This window comes from Lampetra fluviatilis, chromosome 12 (assembly GCF_964198595.1).
Source record: "Lampetra fluviatilis chromosome 12, kcLamFluv1.1, whole genome shotgun sequence".
Lineage (NCBI taxonomy): Eukaryota > Metazoa > Chordata > Hyperoartia > Petromyzontiformes > Petromyzontidae > Lampetra > Lampetra fluviatilis.
This window is the reverse complement of record NC_136286.1, coordinates 14,594,304-14,619,695: the sequence shown is the minus strand read 5'-3', so window position 1 is coordinate 14,619,695 and position 25,392 is coordinate 14,594,304. Positions and strand designations below refer to the sequence as shown.

Below are 25,392 nucleotides of genomic sequence, written 5' to 3'. Positions count from 1 at the left end.
TTGCATTGTGTCCTACAGTCGGGCATCTCGTGCACGTTATGCTTCGATCTCCATGTAACCCATCAACCCCTGGTGCAAGCAACTTCATTAGTGGCAGGTGGCACAAATTTTCAGGATATCTCAATTACGTCATCGGCATCTAGGTGTCTAATTGATGAACTTTAACCCATTCTAGAACTCCACACTACAGATAAACCATGTGTCGCTTAATGACATCCTTCAAGGGCCTACGTTACACGACTCAAGAACGTTTGTGAATTAGTGAATAGTTCACCGTGTGCCAAATTTGTGAAAGAATCCTGACCAAGTTTGATTACGTGATCGACTCAAATGGAGTGTCTCCAGGCTCAAGCGGGTGTTGAGTGGTGCTCCTCTCTCTTGCAGGCCCCGAGGCTGTCCTATAGCCAACGACCGCCCGCAAAGTGGCACTTTTTTTTATTGACGTCAGATGCTCGCATCAAAAATATGACTGATGCACAATCAGAAAACTGGTGGAATTTTTATTATTATTTTTCACTTCTCTTTTCCAGAATAATTTCATTCGGTGTTGTGTTATTTGTTTTTTGTAATCTATAGTCACCATTTGATTGGGTTTAATCATTGTCTCATACTGTAAGTCCAGTTATAGTTGATAAAAAAAATAACCAGAATATTCTGCCATCCTTTCCATTGCTAAGAAGACAAATCTTAATATTCCAGCTTCTTTATGAAGATTATGGTTGAGAGTGAGACCCTCAAAAATACCCTCGAGCAATCGGCGGAATGTTGTTCTTGCAACACTGGTCACGATGTCAGAGGTAGTGAGACGTGCTGTTGGCATGGAAAGAAGTCAAGGATGTCCTGTAGTCCCCTCAAGGTGGTGCATCGAGTGGTTAGGACTCTTAAGCATTGCAGAATGTATTGCATCCATGAAGAGTGGACATACTAGCAATTGAAGGTGCTAGTCTGGAACGACAGGCCGGCTCGTGGGGCAAATCCCTGTTATCAGAAGAGCCCCGCTGCGCTGGTTACCACGAAGATCCTTTACTTGACGACCAGGCAGTCACACGTGAAAGTAATCCAAAAGCTCTTTTTGTGATTTCCGTTTCGTAGTCCCAGCCAAGTCACCAGGGACTGGACTATGAGAGCATCACACAAATACTGCTTTTGATTTCATTTGGTCCAGCTCAGCTCTTGAGGGCATTAATCAGAACATGGACATATATGAAAAAAACCTCCGCTTAAAACAACATGAATTATGGCAGCATCTGGTGTCTGGGTTCGAGAAGTCATAATGCGGTGTAGTCATGGCCTTCTGGGATTTTTTTCCCTGGTTAGTTTGTTCCTCGCCTTCCTGGAGAAGTCGTTTCTTAGATTGTTCAGAATCGACGCCTCTACAATTTGAGATGATTCAGAATGCAACAGAGACCACATTGTAACTGTCTCTTGGAATATTGCACCCTTCTACCTACATAAAACATATCACAAGTCACAGTCATCCATGGGACTGTACCCACAATGGAAAATAAACTATGCTTGGCAATCTCATTAATAGTCATGGTGTAACATAAGTCACAGTTTGAACTTGGAAACTCTGTTTACTCTTAAACTTCAAAAAGGGTGCCTTTGTCTGTCAATCTCCCATAATATCCATCGCTTAGAAATTACTACGAAAATCTCAAACAATCGATCTCACCATATCTGTGATGAACAATGCTGCTTAACAGAAACAGCAGACACGGTAACATATGTAGGCTAAAAGCACCGTCTGTTTCTCCCTGAGCAAGTTTAAGTCCCGCATATCCCAGCGTGTCCCTCTGCTGCTGCTGCACACAGCATGTCTCTCTCCTCAAGGTAATCGTCTGTGTCTTGTGGCCACAACTTGACCCAGTGAAATGTCCCTGACTTGACCTGTCTCCCCAGGAGGTGAACGCAGGGTGCCTGCAGAGGTACTGGCAAGCTCATCAGGAGAACATGGGCAGGGAGCCGTGAAATTTGACCCAAGAATTTCAAAATCGTGCGAGGCACACGTTTTTTTTTCCCTGGGACCTGCATGTGGTTAGTTTAGCGATTTTCCTCTTCACGCACTATAAATGCGCATTCCTTCGTGCACCGCATTTTCAGACGTTTATTTCACACAATAAAAACATACAAAGAGGGTGGGGGGGGGGGCTCTGGGGAGCTAATGCCTGTCAGGGTGCTGAGCCAGCAGCTCAGGGGTCCTGGGCCTCAGCCACGGGTTACCGCTCAGTCAGGGCCCTCTCATCCTGAGGAACGTCTCGTGGCCTCCCCGCAGAGCCATCGCCGATTTCAACATAAAAGCACGATTCCAATTCTTATAAATTGAGTTTTTTGCTTTGCTTCGCTCAACCGGTGCCAGATTCAAGGGTGCTCACATTTGCAATGGGCATGGAATTAAGTTCGAGTGTCTTTAAGTGGCCCAGCGTGCCTGTCTGGGCAGAGCTGGAGAATCTCGCTGAGAAGACGTCTACGGAAATGTCGATGGGACTTTGCCGTAGAGCTGCCATCGTTTACAATGTGTTGATTTCCCACCAGCACGTACTTGCAATGTGACTCGAAATCAGCTCTAGAATTGACATCTGTGGCACCGTTAGGTGGTCTGATAGCTTGGCATACAGCCCGCTTGCTTTGTTAGATAGTTTAACAAATATATTTAAATTCCAGCAGAATTTCGCGATTTAGACGTGACCTTGTGACAATGAGTACCGCTTTGTAGGAAATCAACAGCGTTAATCCAGGGAAGAGAGTTGTCCCTACCAGAGAAATGTGCAATTTCAACTCTTAGGTAAGGGGTTCCTGTATGGAGACATTGATTTTTATAATTACCAAAGCATGCTGAAAAGTGAACTCGTTTGGAAAAATTACCAAGTAAAGATCACTGTGTGTCAGCGCAAAAAAAAAGTCATACCCTATCCATGCAGAAATAAAGCTTGCTCTGACCATGTATTGATCCCGTGTAGTACCCGAGTCAGTGGATATAATTCTATATTGCTATGGCAAGGAACAGTCTCTACAGTGTGACAATCGCACTTGTCATGGCCACCTCCGACAGGTAAAAGCAGCCGGATATTTGTTTAAGTGGAGGAAGCAAGACTAATTTATTTAAGAACCACGTTTTGTGTTTAGTTTCTTGTCCTTCTCACGCACCTCCGATGAGCACGGCTGGCTACACACGTTGCGACAGAGGTTCAACATGCGCACATACAGCACATCATCTCCATGTGATCCCCCAACCCGCCTTTTCAAGTGCCCTGATTGTAGACGTGGATCACAGCACGTGGATCACAGCACGTGGATCACAGCACGTGGATCAAAGCACGTGGATCACAGCACGTGGATCACAGCACGTGGATCAAAGCACGTGGATCAAAGCACGTGGATCACAGCACGTTGATCACAGCACGTGGATCACAGCACGTGGATCAAAGCACGTGGATCAAAGCACGTGGATCACAGCACGTGGATCAAAGCACGTGGATCAAAGCACGTGGATCAAAGCACGTGGATCAAAGCACGTGGATCACAGCACGTGGATCACAGCACGTGCGGCAATGAGGAGCTGTGCACGCGCGGCAGAGGCTCGGAACACCCGCACTCACTGCGTCTCATCCGCCCCGCGATCAACCACCACGGACACTGCAGATCACGTGACTTCCCTTTCGGCTTCTTCCTTTCCGTGGCTCAACTCTGGAATTCCCTCCCATCGTTTTATATTATAATCTCTAATAACCTTTATAAGGGTATCGATTATTACCCAGTACAACTTTTTATAGCGACGGTTGTATCTGGCCACGTTCAATGTTGGGTCTTTGTGCCTGTGCTCAGCCACTGCGTAAAACAAAAAATTGCCACGATATATTTCTGTTTTGTGGCTTAAAGCGGCCCCGCTTAAACACAGCGATCACGACAATCTGTCCAACGCTTCGCACTCGACGTTTTATCACTGATCCCACTCCACGTCTGATCTTCGTGGTCCCCAAAACCCGTCCGGGGTGGAGCAGACGCTGGGCGATTTCTCAAATGGTGCTCACGTTCACAGCAGCGGCCACTGCTGCGCATTTTTAAGGCAAATTCCATCGGACTTGGGGAGGAGGAGGAGCGGCAGGCAGACACGGTTTGGCAAAAATACGTTTTTTTTGCGCGCACGCTCAAGCGAACAAAAGGCTAGGCAAACAACTCGGTTTGGTTTTAATTTTGTGCAGCCAAAAAAATATATAAAGAGGAAAACAAAAAAAGCCAAAGTCGGCCTGGCCAGACGTGAAGCGGCATGCACCCCATTCGCCTTTCCACCCACGAGCGCGTGGGGGGGGGTCCTTTTGGCTCCAAGGTCGAGTGGGAAGAGAATTTTGGAGGCTGGAGGCTGTGGTGGGTGGTATTCAGGTTGATGTGCCCTGGATGGTATGGAGAGTACTTGCAGTACCAGGGGGGGGGGGGGGGGGGGCTCAACGGTCATGACATACAGGAGCAAGCACAAGCTACAAGCACACGAGGTCCTCTGGAAGGTGGCTGGAGTACTCTGAGAATTTCGGTGGCTGGGATTGCCAAATGATCAATCCGCTCACCATTGAGCCAGTTAATATAGTTTGACAGTTTCCTTCCGACTACGACCTACGCACTGTTGGAGTTACTGCTGAGGACAATGCCGGATGGCACTGTGGCACAGCACTCCCTTACAAGCTGGAAGGAGGAGTTGGTTCGGCCCGTTATCCACAGGAAGGGACACATGCAGTACCATTCCATGGAGACTTAACAGCGGCTGTTCTGTGGATGGACTGGCTCTCACCATAGCAATGTATTATTGGATGCTGACAGCCACCAATGGAGATGCGCGTTGTGGCAATTCCCAGTTGATTGTTTAATGCTATGATTGTACACACTTAGAACTTGACACTGTTAAGAGTAATAACTATGGTATTATTAAAAAAAATACCGATATGTATAAATGCATCTTCCTTAATTGTATCCAACATTGATGAAGATTCAGAGTTAAGCAAGTGACTGCACGTCAACACATGAGTGTACACTGATTTTCATCACAGGCTCATATTAAAGTACTAATTTATATTTAAAGATGTCCATTCGTCTACACGTGCTCTGGGCCAGTTGGTATGTCACGGAGCCTCGCCTCTGATTTTAATGAGTGCACAACAGGGGTCAGGTCTCGTAGGGTTCGCAGCATTGCCAAAGGCAATTTATAAAAGTAACTAAAGTTGTTTTGAATATCTTTATTGAAAATAAATAGCACGCATGGTTTGATTAATTGAAAACATTTCAAAGTTTCCAATGTGTGCATTTAAAAATGTGTTTCCACTGCATGATAGACTTTATTCTTTGGTTGCATGATCGGCCCTTATTCTTTGCCTAGATCGCATGGCTGGCCTGAGGAAACTTGTGAAGGCTTGGCGAGCGGTGCCGGAGGGGGGTGAGCCGCTGTAGGTTCTCCGAATTATTGTAGATGGATCTGATATTGGCTGAATGTGTAAAATATTATGCTGTTATGCAAGACCACACACGCCTTTGGAACTGAAAGGGAACTCGGGGGCCTAAAGCTTTGGGGAATTATCTCGGGCTCTAGATGACCCAGAGGCGTGTATGCTTGGGGTCTTGGTGTCTCTAAGACTAACATGGATCACAGGGGATTAAGGCCACTGGGTGGGGGGGTCTTGTGGTGGGTTAGCAGTGGTAGGTCAGCTGCAAGGTGGGGCGGAGAGAAAAGGTAGGGAGGCGAGGAAGCCAGGACACACAGGGGTCCCATGTGTGATCGCTTGGCCAACGACCTGTGCTTTTATTTCAAGGCCCGGACCCGGCTCATGGAACCAATTTTCACTTGTTCCAAGCGGGCCACCTCTGGGGTGAGTTGGTGAGAGTGGAGATGGGGCAGGTGGGAGGAGTGAGGCATTGTGGGTGCTGATGGGTTGGGGGTGGGGGTTAGGGGGGTATTGAGATGGAAAGGGCAGCGTTTTGGAAGACTGAGCTGCATGGGTTTGGTAACGGGGGCAGTTCACTATATGAGAATAACATCAAGCAATTTGGATGCACAGGATATTAACTCTGCATTCTGATTCGTACATGGTGTACTTGGCAAAGTTATTTTTGAAAGGTGCTCAGCAAATAAAAGTTTGAATGAACGGCTGAATGAAGAGTGGGAAAAGAGGAGATTATTTTCATCCACACTGGCACGCAAAAAAGCGTGATACCTGTTTGGGACAATAATACCCCTAGGTCTGGTAAAATGATGTATTAAACAGAAACATCGCCCTGGGAAAAGACTGTGAAGAAACACTGCATGTCTGTTGGATTTTCCCAGAGAAGATCTCGTGTTACAGAGGTTATTGCTAAACATGTGAAATTTCGAGGTTGTGCACAGGGCATGCAGACACACAGGCATACACACACACACACAGAATTACGCAGCCGTACGCACACACACACGAACCCGCTGCACCACATGGAAGGAATTACTGCCCAAAACTATAAAATCTGGTCTCTCGCACGCACGCACACACGCACACACGCGCACACGCGCACACGCGCACACGCGCACACACACACGCGCACACGCGCACACACACACGCGCACACGCGCACACGCGCACACACACACGCGCACACGCGCTTGCCCAGGCGTTGAGCTCGCAACGCCCTCGCGGTGTCAGCGCGGGGTCAACCCTGCAGGAGCCGTCACAAAACGGGAAAAAAAAAATCTGGGAGAGGTGCGCTTTGGCGGGGGAGCCGCGCGAGCACATCGCGTTAGCGCGCATTCTTCCGTGACCCGCGCACGCTCGCCTCCAACCTGGCGCACGCTTCCATCGCGTTGTGCCGTCACCCCGTGGGGGTACGGAGGGCAACTTTGGTTCAAAAGTTGTGGCACCTTTGGGGCAGCCGGAACGGTCTGGTGTGGTAGTAAAAAAATAAGAAAAACACGCGTGCTGCCCAGTTTGGGATGTTTCTTTAGCTACCCGCGGAATTCTTGAGAGAAATTGCGTGAATTTGGCTCTCCCGAGTCTTTCATTTTTCCATCGAATCTGGAGAATCATAAAAACCAAATTTAGTTTGAATTACGTGGAGTTTGGTGGCTCGTGATTCAAACAAAATTGTCACGGAGTATATTTATGTTATCAATATCAAGTAAACTTTTTTAAACACCAGAGTCAACGGCATTCCCAAATTGACATATTGGAAAATAAAACACTTTAAAGCCCCGCAGATGTAGGCGCATGTGCATCAGGGCGGGTTTCTCTTAAAATGCGTAATACATTTTGCTCAATTTCATCTGTTTTTAACGAGCACATCACATGTGCTGTGTGCTCGTGACTGATGGCCAGGATCATGCGTTGCTTCACGTCACGTCGTCCCTCCGAATTGCTTTGTAGATATTTTTCAGTCGTAGCAGTGTTTTTTTTGAGTGATGGTACTTTGCATTTTTCATCAGTTGCAACGATAAGTTATGAGCTGCCATTTGATCGATGACAAAGGCAGCATTGATGACCAAAAGTCAACGATATGACAAGCGGTGATTTAACAGCAGTAGGCCGAATAGCTAAGGCCAAAATACATGGAACAAAACATTGTCTGAGGACATTGTACTTAACTTCAAATATATAGTTGAATGTTCCAGCTAAGATACCTTTTGTAAAGTGCATAAGACGGTCTACGGCATCAGGTAAGGAAGCGTGTTTCTCCATTAAAAGCAAAGGTTCGTCAGTGTGATCTCATTCCAAACGACGCATGAGACGATTCACGCTCACGATGACCAACTTAAGATGGAGTGGGTCGCCCGCCAGACTGGAGTTGGGCGACGTCACGGCGGAACCACATCTCCCGGCTGGGGTGAATTCAAACAAAAAAGATGGCTTTCCTTGGACATTCCGGATGTGTTGAGGGCTCGCATGCGGGCAAGGTGGGTAAGCGCTTCTTCAAGAAAGCGGCAGCCGGACTTGAAGAAGTCGCGCCGTTATTAAAGAGCATCAGGGCGATTCACACTCTTTAAAGAGCAGTTCAATGCGAAGGTGTCTCTGTGAAGGGCAGCAAGGATGTTCATTGGATGTGAAGTTCGTGGGCTTTACAGCGTGTGCAAACCGCCGTGATTGGCAAGTTATATTAAAGTGCACTCTCCATTTTTGGGGACGTGGTGTCAGCGCGTCTGCCAACTTATCAATGTGGACATCCTCGTGCTTGTGAGAATGGAAGATTCAGCGGCGAGGTGGAGGGGAGGAGGGAAAGTAAAGAGTCGAGGGCAGTATGGCCTCGGGATGGTTTTATATCAACATTAATTTGTCCTCGTAAACCGGACGTTCTCTAAATGCACTGTTGTCCTTTGTTTTAATATATTTGTACATGATAAATAATTACAATACATGAGTCAGTGTTTTATCAAGAAAACCGAACTGAAAGAACAAACCCCAGGGACCAGTTATAACGAGTTTTGTTTCTACTTCCACAGGAACCACGTTGCCGCACAATCAGATGTTTCGTGCTAAACTCTACCGGCTCCATAACAAGAAGCGTTTCATCATCATCATCATCATTCCTTGCCGTGCCACCATCATCAGCCACAATCTATCCACTGCTGGATGAAGGCCTCCACAAGCCATCGCCATCTCTCACGCAACGTGATGATTTATTCTGGCTCCTCCACACGAGCTGACTTAATCGCTCCATCTCCAGCTTGCACGCGCACGTCGGCTGCCACGCTTGGGCACTCACTGCACGTCTGTGAGATTCCCTGTGCCGTACACAGCGTACGACACGGCACGACCCCTCACTCGGCAAGACGTCTTGGCGGCGGAGACGCCAAAGCGTCGGTGCCAGAAAGAGGAGGCCGCCCATCCGCTGCCCCTGCGCATCATTACGTTTTCGAGCTGAAAGTTGTTTCTGACAGACAATAAACGGGTGGGGGGAAATCCCACCCGTGTCTGCAGAATCTCTCTCGCGTAGGGACGCGTGCAACTTCGAGCGGGTTCAAGCTGAACGTTTTTTCTTTTTAATTTTATTTGAGTTTTATCAGAAATCATGTCCCAAAAGTGCTGTTGGAGTTGTGGGGAATCATGGCTCCAGCACAATCGCCAATACCCCGCACCTTCACAGCGCGCGCACGGCTCGCTTAACGTCTGCACATTCTATGTCGCTAAAGGTGGTAAAGGTGCAAGCCCTGCAATACCTTGCTCGAGTCAATGCTGGGATAATTTTCTCCACTAGAGGGAGCTGCAATTTGGTACAAGGCAAAGACAGCATTCGGTGCAAAGAATCTGTTCGCCTCTTGACGTTCTCTGGTCTAACGCTGGTGCATAAATTAACCTGATGGTGGGACCCCGGGGTCACATAAGCCCCCGGCTCTCGCATAAACATTATATTAGGTCAACAAAAACTTTGCTCTTTTTCACCAATGGGGTTGAAGGATGGTGGCACGTGTTGTCTTGTTAAACTATGCCGCCTTTAAAACTAAAAACTACTAGCCTGCAGTACCTCTATTTAAATACACTAGCAAAAACATAATTGACACCCCTCTGTTAATTATCGTGTTTCTCAGTGTGGATTTTTGAACACACTTTGTAAACAGTACATGAAATAGTTCGCGTTTTCAATGCGCTGTTAATATTATAAACAGGACCCTGCGGGGTGGGCTGGTAGGAACGAATAACCAAAGAATATAAACATCATGTATTGTTACACTTGTTAAGCCAGGAAAGCCCCACTGAGTCAAAAGGTTTTTGTAGGGTCCTGCCAAGTGTTTGCAGTAGGGGGCGATGTTGATACACGGACGGACAGACGGACGGACGGACGATATAATCTATTGGTGGTCTGGTCCACTTCGTTCCTACCAGTACAAGCATTTATACCAATGTTACTCTACAGAGCAGTGGGTCGCCGCTTCTCTTATCTCCATTGCTACGAGCGGTATGTGGGGACTACGGCTTAACCGCAAAAAACCTATCTGCACAGATGTGTAGGGGTGTTACGGAGGGGCTGTATACATAGGATCACAGGGAAACAAACACAGTGGGCGGGGCTTCGTGAGTGCACGGGGAGGTGCTCTCAACGACGTCCGCACAGGGCAGCCTGGGGGGCTGGCCCCACCCCTCAGCGGGGGGTTTTGGTATAAAAGGGGATGAGCCGGAGAGCTCGGGGTAGAATGTTAAAGCTAAACCAGTGAAGACCGAAGATCGTCTAGCTAGAGCCCTGGACTCCCCTGGGACGCCGCCCTTGTCAGGGCCGCGCAGGACCGAGCCAGCGGCGTGGTCCCGAGAACCAGAGCTAGTGCTCTGGGACTCCGGGTACCGTAGCCCGACTTACCAGTGTCGGGCCAGACAGCCTCCCCTAGCCCGTTAGTGGAGGACTAGGAGGTAGGTCAGAGATAGCTAGCAGTGTATTCCCAGCTAGCCGGGTGAGGGGGCCGATACCCCCTCCAGTGTTGTATGTCCGCGGTTGTGACAACTGTTGTGGAATGAATACGTGTGCCTCAACCCCGGCGTCCAAGAGTCCTCAACGATATTACAGATGCATACGGACAAGAGAAGAATGATCAAACAGGAGGAATTAACGGTGCAACGCATCTCATCTGTTAAATATCTGCAGGTAATAGGATTGTCATCGATTGAACCTGGCTGCAGACATTGGTAGGTCACAACTAATAATGAAGATAAGAGAGCAGTTTCACTGTAGTATGCAAACCGTTATGACAAATAAAGAACTTAAGTTGTGTAGGCAGTTTGAGCAGCTTTGGATAAGCCTTATGATCCTGCCCATAACCGAGCATGGAGCGCACTCGCTTGCTCAGCTCTTATGCGCATTCGTCCTCACCGCTGCGCTTGGACACAACAACAAAACGATCCGCGCCAGGCGGGTTGCGGCGTTTTTGTGCGCGGTGGGACGGAGTCGCCATAAAGACATTGATGAACTACGATTTTGACTTCCGTTTATTCGGGACCCCGGGGTCCCGCCAAAAGGTTCATGTTACCAGGCCATGTACGTGTCCATGTTTTGCCACAAGTGTGTGCGGTTCATGCAGACGTCATGGCTCGCAGTAGGTGTATCTATTTATTATTGCGAGAAGGGCTAAAGCATATTCTTATGTTTTCATCGTATTGACACAGGCAAAAAAAGGCCCCGGAGATAGCGAGAGCTTCTTTGTACACCTTTCAGTTTTTGTTCCATTTTAAGTTATTTCAATGAAACAATTTTATTTTACCAGATGACACCCACGAAGCTATCAGCTTTTAATTTCGCAGGAGACCTGGCCACACATGATAGGTCATCCAAGTGGCTTATATTACCACCACACGTGAGAATTCTTAGTCGCGGCCAAATAATCTAAATGCATGTTGATAAATGTGTAGGGAAAACCGGAAGAAGCGGGAGAAAAATCCACGTGACCACCACAGGAAAATAACTTTGGGAATTCCAAATAGACAAGAGGCATCCCAGGGTGTTGGATCGAACCCACGAGACCTCCTGCATATCAGGCAAAGAAGATGACACCTCACCATTTCTTTGTACTGTGCAAACAATGACCTTTGTCTCTCCAGTGTTTATATCCGCACACCACACCACGTGCTCATTCAAGGCTGCGACAACTTTGGGAAGGCTCAGGACCAGGTGAGACATTCGTCACAGATGTTAGCCGTCAGTGGGAATCGAACTCGCTGCGTTCTTTGCGCAGCCAGCTGACCACTACACTACCGCTCCGCACTGCACCGCATCTCACAGACGCGCATGCGCACTGGACTGCTCTGTCTGCGTGTGTGCTTAGTACCCAAGTAGTCGTCGTAGGAGAACCTGTCGTTGTCCCAGATCTGGATGATGAGCCGTGGAGGAACCTTCCTCTCCGTCTTGTCCAGACTCCAGAAGTGTTCCTGTTGGCACGGGGTAAGCCCATACACACACACAAGTCAATGCTCACTTCACAGAGGCTTGTTTGCTTATATACATTCACTTGGATACTAGGCTTCTAAAAATATCAGTGAAACTTATTCGATATAAACGATCTCTATTTTACCAGGTCAGGCCCATTGAGCTATACTGCTCTTTTTCAGAAGCGACCTGGCCACAAATGATATTTCAACGAAGTGGCTTATCACGTGGACATTTATAGCAGCCAAATACTCTAAATGCGCGTTGAGTCTAAATGTGGACGAAAGAAATTTAAGGACCCCGACAAAAATCCACATGACCATGGGGTGACAGAGACACACGCAAACTACAAATCTACAGGCGTCGTCAGGGTCGGGATTGAACACACGAGCTCCTGTATGCCAGGCGAGGTAGTTAACATCTCGCCACCGTGCCGCCCCGATACGACGTGCCTTGCAGTTCGTGTCTACAAAGAACGGCTTTATCGGTGGTAAACAAAATCCCACAAGGTTAACATTCAAATGTCTTAATGGCCAATGATAATCATTTAAACCCATCCTGCCGTTGCTTCCTTCCTTCTGCTGGGTCCTGCAGCATTTGAAAATTCAGCACTCATTGTTATTTAGAGTTATCTCACCCCCTCAATTTAGGGATTTCTGTTCACCACCAAGTTCTGGTGCCTACTCCAAAGTGACAATTGCATATACTTTGCATGTTTGTGAGTTTCTAGTTTGTATACAGCGGTGGCCATGCCAATTGCATCTCACAACGCTGAGGAGCCACACGGACAGCTTGTCAGCCAGTGCCAACTATTTCCCAAGCTCTGCAGTCCTGTATTTATTTCATCACAATGAACCTGACATCAGTTTTCACACATGCACAGTTCGACACTTTAAAAAAGTAAACGTGCAGCCTTGGCAGTGAAGCAACTTGTGAATTGGGTACCGACGTTTACTTTATCCATTTCTCTACTTGGGGTTCGGCAACGTCGTCGTATTTATGCCAAAATTATTGTCATATGTATTTATATGTGCCGACGTGTTGATCAAAGTCTGGCCAATCGAGCTCCTCCCCAGGGGCTCAAGACTTTTCCTGACTGAATGAACACCAACGTACGACGCTCCGATCAAACTGCTTTGAGCTTCACCTGGTAGCGAACTCGGAATTGGGTTGAGGCTGCATCATTTGACAACAACACTTGCCACAGTCCGGGTCATTAGCAGTTCGTTGTCATTTCGCCCTGGCTGCTTGGAAAATGTTTAAATAAAAACAAACAATTTAAATGGCCTTTCGATAGACGTCTGTTTCAATTACAAGCTTTTAACATTTGGATCATTTCAAACAACTTCAATAGAGCCGATGTAGATCAAGTGCTACTTGGCACCATATTATCAACAATAAGTACATATCTTAACCTGACTACAAACTACTCCCAATTACAAATCAAACATATCCAACACGATCGTCGTACATGTAACTTGGCAAGTGAACTGTAAAAACGCGAACATGACTCATATTGATTGGACGATCACACAGAGCAATGTCACGAAGCACACGGCGCAATCATTTCAATGAAGTTCTTAAAAAAACAGCAATTGGGCAGGCCCTCATCCAGCAGTGGATTGGCCAAGGCTGATAAATGGCCGGGGGGGGGGGGGGGGGTTGGCGCACCCTCGAGGTGAGCAGACAGAGCTGCTCGGCCGGCAGGTAGCTGAAGGGGAAAGTGAAGCGCCAGTTGAAGTTTCCCTCCCCGCCCAGCGAGCGGTAGTGCACGTCCGTCTTCTGGCGGCAATCCTCCTGCCCTGCCAGCCACCTGGCACAGACGAAGACAAAGACCCACCCCACACACACACACAGCCTTTAACAGACTGTCGGGGCAAGTGCTGAAGGCCGGTACTGTGACACAGAAGACGGGCGGGTGGCCAGCACCACGCCCCCTTTGTCTCCCCGGTGGCGACGTCTGCCTGCCACACACCGCACCAGGTAATCATTTGAGGATGAGTCGACCTAGGGGAGGCTCAGGACCGTTTCGTTGAGCGGGAATCGAACTCGGGTCGCCGGCCACCTGCGCTCACACACACACAGGGCATGTGTTGCAGACCACCGAGGCAAGTGCTGTAAGCGAGCACCCTTCAAGGTTTGTGCAGCACAAGAGAGCGCAGCGAATCAGCGCCACACGTGCCTGGCCTTCCCTGTCTCTCCAGCGCAGACGCTGACACACGTCGCACCGAGCAGTGCCACTTCACAAAGTCTAGGTGATCTCCTGGTCAAATGAGCATTGAGGTAGTGCTGTCTCCCGTTTACAGCCCTGAGCCAGAGGTGGGAATTCCACATTGCCGTGGCAAAAATGAGAATATCCATAGGACAACCGCTGTTGACATTCCTACAAAGTGAAGGGATGATGGGCTGAGTCAACCTCTAACCAGGATTTGAACTTGCAACCTTATGAATGTGAGCTGTTCACTCGACTGCTGATCCAAGGTACAAAAAGCCACGGCACACCATTGGACGAAGAAGACGTATCTTACAATACCAGGGGAGAACGACTTGTAAACGCACTTCCGATTAGCATAGATGGCTACGTACGGTGAAAAAAGAAGTTCAACATACAGACATTGTGTGGTTCAATCGTACGCAACTGAAAAATACCAGAAATTGTAATCTCCTCGGAAGACTTGCAGATTTCCGAGGAAATCTATCTCAAAAACGGGACAATCCTGGCAAAACCAGAACAGGTGGCAACCCGAACTGAAGCACACACAGAGAGGTTCCCTTGTTGGCAGATTATTTTCCAAGCAACTCTAAAGCATCCAACTACCCACCCATCTTCAACATCCGAAATCTACATTTGTTTTAAAACTTTGGACGAGCCAGACTCTTTGGTTAAAATGTGCAATTAAATGATTGCATTCAAGATGAGAAGTGACGTGCTACTAATCTGCTCGACATAAACTAGTGGAGCTGAGTGGCTCCAGTTATTGAGAATTTAGAAGAAACCCCAATCGTTGTGAAGTTACTCATCTGTGATCGTTCTGTAATATGACACAGGACGGACATTTCTTTTCATCAGCTCTTGACGCTACAGCACAAGGGGCATAACGCCATGAATAAAACACAACACGTATGTTCTAAAAATAAAATATAATTCCAGCCACTCCACTCTCAACAATAATAATAATAACAGCAACATCAAATCAGTATTATCAATACCACCGATTCTTATTGGTTGGTTCCTGCATTTCACAAGAAATTGGATAAATGAACTGGCTAACAATGAACAAACCCGACGCACGCAATTAAAACGAATTGGACTAATTTATAAACGACACCTAAATACGCAACGCAACGGAACTTGCAATATCACGATGCAACTCCACGGTGTTGCCAGGGGGACGGGGGCTAAGCTCGTCAAGACGACGATGACGAGCCGTGTGCCCGGCGACGAGAGACTTGCTCTACTCAGCGAGCTCAACGCTTGGAAGCTATTTGGCCAAACACTATTTACCAGCAATTAAAACGATAGGGTTTCTCGCCAGTAATGACTCATTTCCACCCCCTAATTAAAGCAGCGCGCGCGCGCCCCCTAATTAGTGCAGACAACGGCCGATTGAGAGGGCTCGCTCACTCGCACGTGTTGGGATGTGCCGCACGGTAAGGCGACCCTGGGCAGGCAAACAAAGAGGCCCCTTTACAGCTGACGGCACAACGGCACCACCACCGCGCCACACCACAATGCACCGAGCCAGACCACGTGGACGTTAGAACCGAGTCCACGACGCCACGCGGTGCCACCCTCCACGGCATCGCGTCCACGCCACACCACAAGGTCACACCACACCACAAGGTCACACCACACCACACCACAAGGCCACGCCACACCACACCACAAGGTCACGCCACAAGGTCACGCCACACCACACCACAAGGTCACACCACACCACAAGGCCATGCCACACCACAAGGTCACACCATACCACACCACAAGGCCATACCACACCACACCATCACAGTACGACATTGGTGAGCACTGCACAATACTTGCTGCTTCGTGCCAGGCGATGCCACGCACGATGACGTTCCCATGCGTCATAGTTTGTCCTGGCCAAACTCGGACAGACTAAACCGCGTCTCACTTCGTGGGAAATTCCAGCATCATTCCATACGACATCACATGGTTGGTGAAGCCACACTGTGTCACAGCACTGCAGCGGATATTTTCAAGCCACGAATACTCCATGGATTGCTATGCCACCCCGCCGAATGTCACATTAGTTCACATTACAAGCGTGTCAACAACGTGACAACATAGGCTACATAACACCACTCTGTCAGGCAATAATAATAATTTACAGCCATTTGTCAACACACTGCTGAATGAAGGTCTCCCCAACACCACGGTGACATCGCTCCACGCGCCGATCATCGCACCGGGCAATGTCGCGGGAGGCCAAAGCAGCTTCGTGTCACACCACTTAACCCCCTGAACACATCGCACGTCAGGCCGCGCCACGAACCTTTTCAAACACAGACCCCCGGCCACAGGACGCGACACGTGCCTGAGAGTCCGCGCTCGCTCAACAGACTCGTATTGTAAATGCCATTTTTGGAAACCCGCGTCACCTTCTCACATTTTTTTTCAAATCGACTCGAGGTCGCCTTACGCCGTCCCGGGAGCCGCCGGGTGGTGTCTCGGGTTCGCCACTAAACCCCCGGGGGTGATGCGGGGGCAGCAGCGGCCGCAACCCACGCACGCGACTCCCGCCGCTCGCGACAAGAGCTGGGAGCCCTGGGGAGGGGGGGGGGCACCTCGATGGAGCGACGGGAGCGAGCAACGCGGTGGGGTTCTCTCGCAATATCTGCCTGCTAAGTGCTCAACAAATAGAATGATGATTCCCAGCCCCCTGTCGATCCACTCACTGCCAAGTGAGGGTGCCTCCCGCACGCCGTGGCGGTCGTGGGGGTTGTTTGACCGAACTTAGTCACGTGACGTGGGGGTCCAGGGACTCGGTCTGAGATCACTCGCCACTGATGCCAGCCGTGGTCGGCAATCGAATTCAGCAAAAATATGTCCCGAGGCTCTGTCCGCGAATAAATCAAATAAAACCATGATTGTATCAAGACAGCAGGGGTGCAATGCACGTTGGAAGAGCCATGCAGACGCAGGAGGGGTGTAAGCATGTGCATTGAACTGATACCAGCCAGGCAGATGTAACCCCATCATTTCACATTGGACAAATCTGTCAACAGAGGCTGAAGGAGCATGTTGTGATACCCTGCCATCTGAGGGCACGTGGTCAGGGGCTTTCAAAAAGCATCACTTCAACAGGGCTGCTGCTCACAGGGCAGAGCAATCAGGCCGCAGTTGAGTTGCGATTCTGATTCCGGAAATCTACCGGCCCAGAGCCGGAGACTCTAGGTATTGGTGCATAAATCCGGGCTAATTGAGGCACAACTTGTTACGAGGCAGATGAGTGGTAGCGCCAGACTACAGAATGTGTCGTCTTTATTTTGGTGTCTCGTAGAGACAGACTAAGCAACCACTTTGGGTTCATATTACATTGAGTCAATGAATGAGTATCACTTGGAGCTGGGGTTGTGGGCCATGACAATTCATGATGTGCTGCCCAACTGTGGAAGCCATGCTGACGTCCCAATGCCAATCCCTCCCAGCCCATGGTCCTTGATTGGTTGGAGGAGAAAATCAGCAACTTCATGACGATGTTTTTATTTTTTAAGATCCGCCAGAGATGAAGATGTAAATCCTCCATTCTACGTCTTCACGTGTAAATACAAATAAATATGTTTGAGTTCATCGGCCTATTGGCTTACCAGACCAATTTTATCAAGCAGTGTTTGTTTAGGCAAGCAGACCCTGGAAAGTTATATTAGTTTAAGCCAAAGACATTGTGAACCTAATCTGAGACTTCTCTAAGTTGACTTGGCCTGCAAAAAAATTACACTGCTTGGTACGCTGAGTCAACATTGGCATCGGAGAGAACACATGGAATGGGCGTACGGGCTTTGCATGTCCCGCATATGCCTCTGCGGGCTGTCCTGTCCTTAATAGGTGCTCACAAACAGTTCTTGCCACAACAATCTATCGAGGCTAAAAGGGGGATATTTACCTTTGTATGTGTTTGTAAGAACATAAATTCCACGTGCACAAACCAAATGCACGCGCACGTGCGCGCGAAAGAGAAGTATGTGTGCATGAAGAGAGAGAGTGAATGTGCGTGCGTGTGTGTATGTATGTGCACGCTTGAGTGAGTGGTGCTGGTCAACCATACCCCTCGTATCCCGTGCCGGCCTTCATAGATGCTGCTCGCTAACAGCACTTGCCCCAACAGTCCGTTGAGGCTATACGGGGGCTCTTTGTCTTTGTGTGTGCCCCACAGCTGCCCCCGGCTGTAATTAATCACGTGGTTATTCGAGGGCAAGGAGCCCACGCCGCCTCCTGGCGCGCCCTTTCCTCCCACCCGACGCGCTACTCGAGCGCAAGGGGCTCAGCGCCGTCGTGTCGGCATTTCTCCTCCGCGTTGTAAAGTGTGGGACTTGCCTGTTGCGATTGAACTTCGAGAGCCTGCAGCTCTGGCGCAGGCGGGGACTTATGAAAGGGGCAGGGGGTCGCAGTATAAATCTGCAGTTCCATCCAAGTGGAAAATACTTCCTCTGTATTTCACTGAATGCGTTAAAATTAACTTTTTTTTGCAATTTAACTGCTACATATATTCAGCAGTTAAAATGTTCATTTTAATCATTTCACTGGTTATGTAGAGATTTTCTTTTTTTACTCTTGGGCACAACTGCAGATTTCTGTGCGGCTAAACTCACACTCGTGTTGAATTGAGAAATCCCACCGGACCAAACTCCCACAGGGCAATAGCTGGTGTATGTTGTACGTATACTGCACATACAGTACTATTTACGCTGGGCGTGGTAGCACAAGGCTTGTAATCTGACACTTTTGAGTGCGAGGATGGTGAAATGCGCATACATCATCTGCAGAGAAACCCAGGGCATCGAAAAGCCATGAGGAATGCCGTACTACAAGTGGGTACTGCGCGACATACAAGCCACCAGGGGTGTAATGCACGCTGGAAGTGCCATACAGACGTGTTGGAGCGCTCTGCTGCAGTGTAACTAAGCCAAGAAGGGGCGTAAAGACGTGCATTTAACTGAAATCAGCCAGTCATTCCACAACAGAAAACTTCAGAGTTTCAGAGGCTGTCCTGGGATGAAAATTTAAGATAAACCTAAATAACACGACCACAGTTAGAAACGATGAATACGTATGCTGTACGCAATTAGTTACGTGTTTTTTTCAAGGGTTCATAATTTCCCCAAGAGTTAGAGGAAGAGACACCGGAACGAACTGCTTTAAAAACGCTGCGAGCGAGTAACGCGGTGAAAATTTACGGGGGCCCGGTGGGTGGGCGCCGTTGAGAATGCCGTAACATCTGGGAGATGAGACGTGGTGGTGATGTTGTCCATTAGCGAGGCTCCCCGAGACAAATCCCCCTTGGAAAGGAAGATGAGCTGCGTGCAGGGACTGGTATGCAAGGGGCACAAGGACGAGGAGGTGGTGGGGTAGGTGATGGCGCCGGCTGGAGAAACCGATGCTTACGTATGATCTTGGGTTCTTTCTTACGTATTTAGAATTCCTATTTTTTTTTCAATATATGTATTGATTTTGTTCTTAGTATCTCGGGAACAATCCAAGTTCCAAACTCCTAGAAGAGGAGATCCCACAAGTCAACTCGGGCTACTCTCCAGTACCATCACATTATTTAAGGACTCATCTTGCACAAGCAATAGACTACACTATTTCGCTGTACACATGAGCGAGTAATATACTGTGTGTACATATCTGCTAGCATAATCGAACAAAGTTGGGCTTGATTAAAATGTAACGCAAATTCAACATAAACAAAATAAAAACGGGTGCTCAGTGGTTTTACCAGCCTAAGATAATAAAACTCACTTCAATTGGGAACCTGACTATCTGTCTGTAGCAATGATAGAAAATCATACGCGAATCGAATTATTGATCAGCGAATGTGTCCACCACAAACCGGACAAGGTCGGTTCAGCCTTGTTCCTGAATAGGGTTGAACAACATCCATCACTGGTCAGCATGTGTAGGCAAGTTGACCTGGTCCCGTAGAAGGTTAATACCCATATCGGAGCACTAAGCCAGAGCCGCTAAGATCCTGGGTTCGAATTGTGGACGCACTTGGAATTAATCAAAGCTCTCAAGTCGATGGTCTCAGGCTGTTCACCAGTGTCTTCACACACATATATATAAAGTATATATTCATAATTTGAAGCTTTCGTGACTGCAGGAATCCATATTCTTTGGTTCTTTCGGTAAAGTCACGTAGGTAAAAAAGACATACAATGTTTTCATAAAAAAAACAAAAATTCTACCTACGTGACTTTTCCGAAAGAACCAAAGCATATATATTCATAGGCTAAAATCTACAAATAAATGCGGAAATTGAAAGGTGGAAAACCATTATTTACAAAGTATAAAGAAGCCTTACTCTTTGATTCTTTCGATAAAGTCACGTAGGTAGAAATAAAATAAAACAAATCACGACGTTTTGATCGCAACACAAGCAATCTCCACCTGATGAAGATTGCTTGTGTTGCGATCGAAACGTCGAGATTTGTTTTATTGTATTTCTACCTACGTGACTTTACTCAAAGAACCAAAGAGTATGGATTCCTGCAGTCACGAAAGCTTCAAATCAAGATGAAGAAGCCTTGTTTAGTGTTGGGTAGATAAGGTGACTCTGGAAGTACTGTAGAGTAGCGCTGTCCTGCTGACTTGAATTGTTATCAAATGATGCTTATTGAAATAAGAAAAATTACGTTTGTTTGACTTGACTCCAACAGCACAACTGAGATATAATCGATGATTAAATAAACAGAAAATAAACGTGTTGAATATTTCAATTATAAGCCAGAATTTACTGCGACTGGGATTTCCTGGCCAAACGTCTTCGCGGACACAGTTGCGTCCTTTGCTTTTGCGACAGCTTCTCGTCCACGCAGCGTGCGAGTTCACCCCTCGCGACAACATGGAATGCTCCGAAAAAAACGTGCGTGTTGAAAATCAAGTGGAGGATACCATTCAATATGGGGGGGGGGGGGGGGTAGGAGAGGGTGGGGGTAAGCCAGGAGGAAACCCAAGCGTAGTAGAGCGAGCGAGTTGCGCGCCAGCAAAGCCGCAGGCATGGAACACACAACAGCAGGCCCACCTGCCACCGGTTACGTTAATTAGGCGTGCTTAATTCCTGACCCCATTACATATATGTGGGGGGGGGGGGGATGCAGTCACTGATAGCATTCATTGGATTTGTGATACAGAACTTTAGAATGATTGTTGATCTCATTGACTCCAGATTGAACAAGAACTTTCCCTGGAGAGAACTAGATATTCACTTGAGGCTGCCCATACGTTTGACTGTGAAGGGGAAATAACGGAAGGGACCGATTACAATTAAGTTTGGTTTCATACAGAAGTTAAAAAAGGGATTTTCAGATGCTGAAAATAATGACAGATTTAATCAACAGATGAGTGGCATAAAAATACAAGATAATTACCAGTAATTTTATAATCTGGAAATATCGAAATGAGCCTGTTGCGGTCCTTATATTCATTTGTGTGGCTAGAGCCAGGAGTGGAAATTCCATATCTCTCTGGGAGTAGACCGACAATATATACAGGAATACCTACTGCAGTCTAACCGAGTGCTATATCATGTTATGGATTAATGAATAACACGAATAAGGACAATAATGCTGTATTATGACGGTGACGATGATGACAAAGTCAATCATGATCTGGATTTTAAATACTTTCTCATGATTGGTAGCATAATTGCTCTGCCATGCGAGACAAATATATAAATAGATTATACACAAGTGCATTATGTTATGCTATACACGAAGTTCATATATATATATGAAAGAGTTATATATTGATTTTTAAAAAATAATTTCGCAGTCCATGATTGAACGAAGGTTGTCGTGGGGAATTATTGACCATACTTCGCTTTGCTGGTCAACGTGGGATGGTTGGGTGCCAAGTGAGAAGCAGTGGATCAGATGTAATTACTGTTGAGAGCCATTGCTGGGACTTGAACTCAGGTGGTCAGGTTCATAGTTAACCATTGTGCCACCGCTCCTCCGTCCATTAAATATTTCTATTTTTACTTCATTTTAGATCACTCTGCATTACATTAAAATGCCATTCCCATCAAGGAGTGATTCGGGCTATTGAGGATAAACTTCTGGCATTAGATCCAGACTCCGAAAGTTCCCGACCCCCTCCCGATGAATTATATTCTTACTTTTGTAATCCACATGAGAAATGTATTATTATACATTGTGTAGCCATAGTTTTGAATTAATATGCAGCACACATTTAAACAAAAGAACACTGATCAGGAAAGGATTATTTTGTTTCGCTTGGCTGTTCATGATGAAAAGGTCGCTCATGACATGAATTAAATGCAATGGTAAATGAGACAGGAAACTACGCTGCAAATAATGACAACAAGAAAGACGCCTTTTCAGAGCACGAGGATAGCAGAGATGAGCAACGTGTCATGCCGCAGAGATGAAGGCGAACCCACGTGAAACTACGCGATGACCTCAGAGTCAAGGGTCTCCACAGTCAGATAGGCGATGCGGCGACACTCATCTCTGCTGCCGGCCCTGAGCCACGGGTGGAAGTTCCACGGGTTCATGGCGGGGCCCAGTCTCTTCACAACACAACCGCTGCCGGCTCCCCACAAAGCGGGTCAAGTGCCTTTGAGCCTGGAGGGATGATATTCCAAGTCGATCCTGACCTGGCTTTGAAAATGCAACCTTCTGGCTGTGAGTCGAACACTCTTAGCACAACACCACTCAGCCGGAGGGTAAACTACCAGATATGCGGATACCCCCTTAAAGTTCGAGCTAAACATAGCCACTGTGACACCACGAACACGATAATAAACCCCAACTGACAAGGACCCCACGTCTAACCAACGTGATAATAAATACAACTCGGTGGAACCCCAACATCAAACCACTTTCCAGAGCTGTCTTTAAACGCAAACAGAGCGTCTTTAGTGAGCGCAAGGTTCGCTTCGGGCGGGTTATCTGGGGCCAGTGTCATGAGGACAGGACCCGAGTGGAGAGCGAGAGTGAGAGAGAGAGAGAGCTGGTGCTCAGGAGGGGAGGGTGAGGATGTCAAGGGTGGGGGGGGGGGAGCACACAGCGGGGACAGGAGACGGAGAACTCGGCGGGTCCCACCGCTCCATGTGCACCACGTGTGCCGTATCAGGCTCCGGCGGATCGCGGGCTGCAACATTGATTAGTGTGGCGTATAAGCGTAGCCACCGTAATGGTTAACAAAGCTCTTTTACCAAAGAACGACCCCTTGGGGCAGGAGGATTTTTTTTGTACCCGGCAGGGAGCGCGCAAAAATTCACGACGCAGAGTGCCCCCCCCCCCCCCTGCGTTAAGTGGGAACGGGAACGCTCTGCAGGTTATTGCAAGCAGGTGTTCCGTGTCGTCATGAAGGCCGGGACAGGACGCACAGGTGTGGGCGAGCGTTGGTTACACGGACATCGATACGCTGCATTGTGATGGTTATTTATATTAAGAATGTTCCTGCTAACAAGCATTAACTGTGTAATTTGTAGTCAAGATGGTTGATTGATATCGTTTATATATTTTTCTTCTTCTGTAGAACTGCGACTAAAACCACAAAAAATGTTCGATATAGAACAACATTATACAACTTAAATAGAAAAGAGTCACATTTGTTTTTAAATAAGCACCAATTTTTTTTGTATCGTGGTCTGGGCCTATGTTTGGCATAGAGTATAATTTGACCGGGTGGTTTCATGTGCCAGAATGCCCGACTCGCAAGGTCCGCGAGGTTGCCAGTGCAAGGTCACAAAGTCGCGAGTCAAGATCGCCGTGAAGGCCTCACCCACCCTGTGGCCGCTACAAGGCCAATGAAATGTCTACCGCTGATGGGGAGTCGATGCCGCTCGTCCTGGGGATAGATCGTCACCGGTATAAATGCCACGAGCTCAGGGCCAAGAATTGGGACGAGAGATTTTTTGACCCTGAAAATAAATGCTCAATACCACCACTTCAAAGCCAGAGAGCGCGGCTCAGTTTTAATTATGATGACCCAAGCCAGATACAGCATTCAAATGTCATTTTTTAGGGCTATTATTCAGAAGAATGCTTTTGCATGTGGGAGGAAACCTACATGAAATGGAAACTTAACTATGCCGCCGTGAGAGATCATCTATGAAGGCCGGCACGGCACACCGAGGGAGTGGGTGGCCAGCACAACGCCCGGTAGCTTTTGTCTCCCCAGTGGCGATGTTTACACAGCACACTAGGTACTCATTTCAGCCTGAGTCGACCTAGGAGAGGCCCAGTACTGGTTCAGATAATCGTCACTGGTGTTGGCCGTGAGCGGGAATTGAACTTGGGTCGCCGGGTTCGTAGTGCAGCGTAGCGCTAACCGCTGCACCACCGCTCCCCACATACTATACGCACTTACTAGCGATCAGTGCAATCCACCAACTCTACCTTCAAATTGTTGCATTCCAGGTGTGCGTGACGACACCTGGCACAATGTCATGCACCGCTTGGTAATCCAACCTCTGGAAAAAGTGTGATTGATAAATAATTTTAATTTTAAAACTCTACTTCTCATACACCTGACAGGGAAGAAGACTGTGTCGATGAAATATGATTTTACATCCCTAAGACAGGACAATTGAGCATTTATCCAAACGTGCAACCAGACCGAGATACCTCTCTCAGCAGAACTCCTGGACCCTCTCTTACATTTAGTTTTAGTTTAATAGTTTAAAGTTTACATTCAGCAGGTGCAGACACATCGGACAATCGTGTGAGAGCACAGTCAACGGGCCCCAGATAAGCACAAAGGTCCCGTAGCAGAGCATCAGAGGTGACTTACCAGAGCAAAATAATCAAAACCCAGAGCACAATATAAAGAGAGAACAATCAAGAGTGAGATGTCAGTTGGAACTAAATAGTCCACAACTAGAAGCAGAAACATCGATGCTCTGCGAGCGTTCCGAACGGGCACTTTATCTCATGGCAAAATGTCAGAAGCGCAATAAAAAAAAAAGTAATCAAAAAAGAAAAAATAGTGTGGTGGGGTAAAGTGTGGGGACTCCCACCTCCTACAGTGTGTCTGCCTAGCGTGGAAGAGTAGGCCACAACACCCTCTAGGGGGGTTCTCTAAGAGCTATCTCGAGTGCAGGCGCTTCTGCCAGCAGCGGGGTAGGCGAGACATTGCAGGGGCTGCGCCTTCACCCTTCGACTTAATCTTTGACCTCGATTTAAAAAAGAAATGCGCGTTGCATACAATTCAACTGGTCGCGTGACCAAATATACCCGGACGGACAAATTTGTCCACGTGGATGAGAATGGCCACTGCCATGGTTATATTGACACCGTGTGCAGCTCTGTGTCGGCATTCACGTTCACGAT

General features: G+C 47.7%; 1 protein-coding gene across 1 annotated transcript in view; it reads right to left on the bottom strand.

The window, feature by feature from the left end:
* LOC144935212 (dysferlin-like) overlaps positions 1 to 25,392 on the bottom strand; it is a 177,616-nt gene that overhangs the window by 5,762 nt on the left and 146,462 nt on the right. The window contains exons 50-51 of the mRNA XM_078861724.1: positions 13,522 to 13,663; positions 11,753 to 11,852 (exon numbers count right to left, since the gene is read on the bottom strand). Of these exons, the coding sequence (XP_078717850.1) occupies positions 11,753 to 11,852; positions 13,522 to 13,663 (242 nt within the window). The remainder of the gene's footprint in view (positions 1 to 11,752; positions 11,853 to 13,521; positions 13,664 to 25,392) is intronic.